The sequence below is a fragment of the Charadrius vociferus genome, unplaced genomic scaffold (assembly GCF_000708025.1).
Source record: "Charadrius vociferus isolate BGI_N301 unplaced genomic scaffold, ASM70802v2 scaffold493, whole genome shotgun sequence".
Lineage (NCBI taxonomy): Eukaryota > Metazoa > Chordata > Aves > Charadriiformes > Charadriidae > Charadrius > Charadrius vociferus.
The window spans coordinates 393,100-395,022 of record NW_009647581.1 but is presented as its reverse complement, the minus strand read 5'-3'; the positions used below and the strand labels follow the sequence as shown (position 1 = coordinate 395,022).

At 45.1% G+C, this 1,923-nt stretch overlaps 1 protein-coding gene across 1 annotated transcript in view; it reads left to right on the top strand.

Annotated features, from left to right (window-relative positions):
- Nucleotides 1–6: 6 nt before the first annotated feature.
- Nucleotides 7–1,923, top strand: part of COTL1 (coactosin-like F-actin binding protein 1) — a 21,022-nt gene continuing 19,105 nt past the window's right edge. Inside the window, exons 1-2 of the mRNA XM_009880943.1 lie at nt 7–94; nt 553–635. Of these exons, the coding sequence (XP_009879245.1) occupies nt 18–94; nt 553–635 (160 nt within the window). The 5' untranslated portion in view covers nt 7–17. The remainder of the gene's footprint in view (nt 95–552; nt 636–1,923) is intronic.

Here is a 1,923-nt window from a genome sequence, read left to right as displayed (position 1 = left end):
CCCGCCCGGCCGCCCCCATGGCTACCAAAATCGACAAGGAGGCGTGCAGGGAGGCGTACAACCTCGTCAGGGACGATGCCACCGAGGTGAACTGGTAGGTGGCCCCCCGGCGTCTCCCGGACAGGGCCCCGTGCGCTGTGATTCCCCTTCTCCTCCCCCCCCACCCCCCGAAAGGGTGACTTTTATAGACCTTATTCCCCTTCTCCTGTCCCCCCTCTTCCTCAGGGATGATTTTTTTATAGTATATTCTCCCCCATCTCCTCTTTTCCCTTCCTAAAGGCTGACTGTTAAATACATTACTCTCCTTCCCTTTTCCCCTTCCCAAAGGGTGACTTTTAAATGTATTACTCCCCTTTTCCCCTTCCCAAAGGGTGACTTTTAAATGTATTACTCCCCTTTTCCCCTTCCCAAAGGGTGACTTTTAAATGTATTATTCCCCTTTTCCCCTGCCCAAAGGGTGACTTTGAAATGTATTATTCCCTTTCTCTTTTCTCCTTCCCAAAGGGTGACTTTTAAATGTATTATTCCCCTTCTCTTTTCCCCTTCCCAAAGGGTGACTTTTAAATACAATGGCTCCACAATCGTCCCTGGCGACCAAGGGGTAGACTATGAAACCTTTAAAAGGAAGTGCACAGGTAAGCTCCGTCTTGATTGCTTTGGCACCTCACCGTGTTTTTTGCTGCCCGGTTCTAGGGGGGAAAAGGATGGGAGAAAACTTGGGTAAACTGGATTTACTGCTGCTGCTTTCCCGAGTCTGCCCTGTCCTGCCTGAGCGGGTTTCCAGCCGCCACAGAGTGCAACTCACTGAAGTCCATAGTCCAGCCGGTCCTTTGTCTCACCCTTCGACTTAAGGTCCTTTGGGCTTTTTTCCTCCTTTTGCACAATTTTTCATCGCTTCTTGGTTATAAACAAGATAAAACGCTTGATTAGCAGTGGTCTCCTTGTTTAGCGCAGCAGTTTCAAAGCATTGCTGAAGAGCAAAAAAGACTCAGTGTTTGTGGCTAAAAAGATGCAGCCATACAGACCATTTTGCAATAAAATTCTTCTGTAAATTGTATTCATAGTGCTAAAGTAACTGCAGTTAGGTGGCTTGCTTGGATTTTTTAAGAATATGAAACCTGAGAAGAGAGCAGTTACGCCAAAGATTGGCTCAAACAATACAGCACTGGAAACAATCGTATATGTGGCATTGCACAACCACAACAGTTGCGGCTCTAGGTTTAAACGTGGCAGTTGATTGTTTAACTGTTAGTTGTAGAACACTAACAGGAGAAACAAAGCCTGGGGAAAATGAAAATAAATTGAGGAATATTTAACTTCATCTGATCTTAACTTCTGAGATGTTTTACAAAAGTGAGCTTTGATTTCTCTCAAAATAACTTATCTTGGCTGCTATTTAACAATATCACTAGGTGATATGAGATATGAAGCATTTGTAATTAATACTGGACTATGACAAAGTCTTCCTCATCTAGTTACTCTACACTCAAGCGTTATGGTTAACCTGTATTTTTAGAATTATGTATCTGTACAGCGAAGGAATTGTGTATTGAGCAGTCTCTCCCTTCTCAAGGTGGGGCGAGTCCCGGAGGTACTGTAGTCAGAGTCCCACAGCTATTGAAACGTCAGCGCCTGTCCAAATCGGTCTGCCAAGTCCTAGGGCTTGGCTATATTGTACTGTGTTGGACAGGGGAACTTCCAGTAACTTAAATGAGGGCAGGACCGGTCTGATCAGTCAATAAATATCACAGGAGAAAAGTACGTTTTAGTCCTTGGAAAGCAGCCACTAAATCAAGACGGTTTGGACTGCTCTGCTGTGACATTTGCAGTGGGGTCTTGCGAGGGTTAACACAGCTACTCGTTTCCAGCTGTGCTTGAGACCTTCGTAGGGAAAATTCTCAAAACCGAAAAGGATCCTTTTGT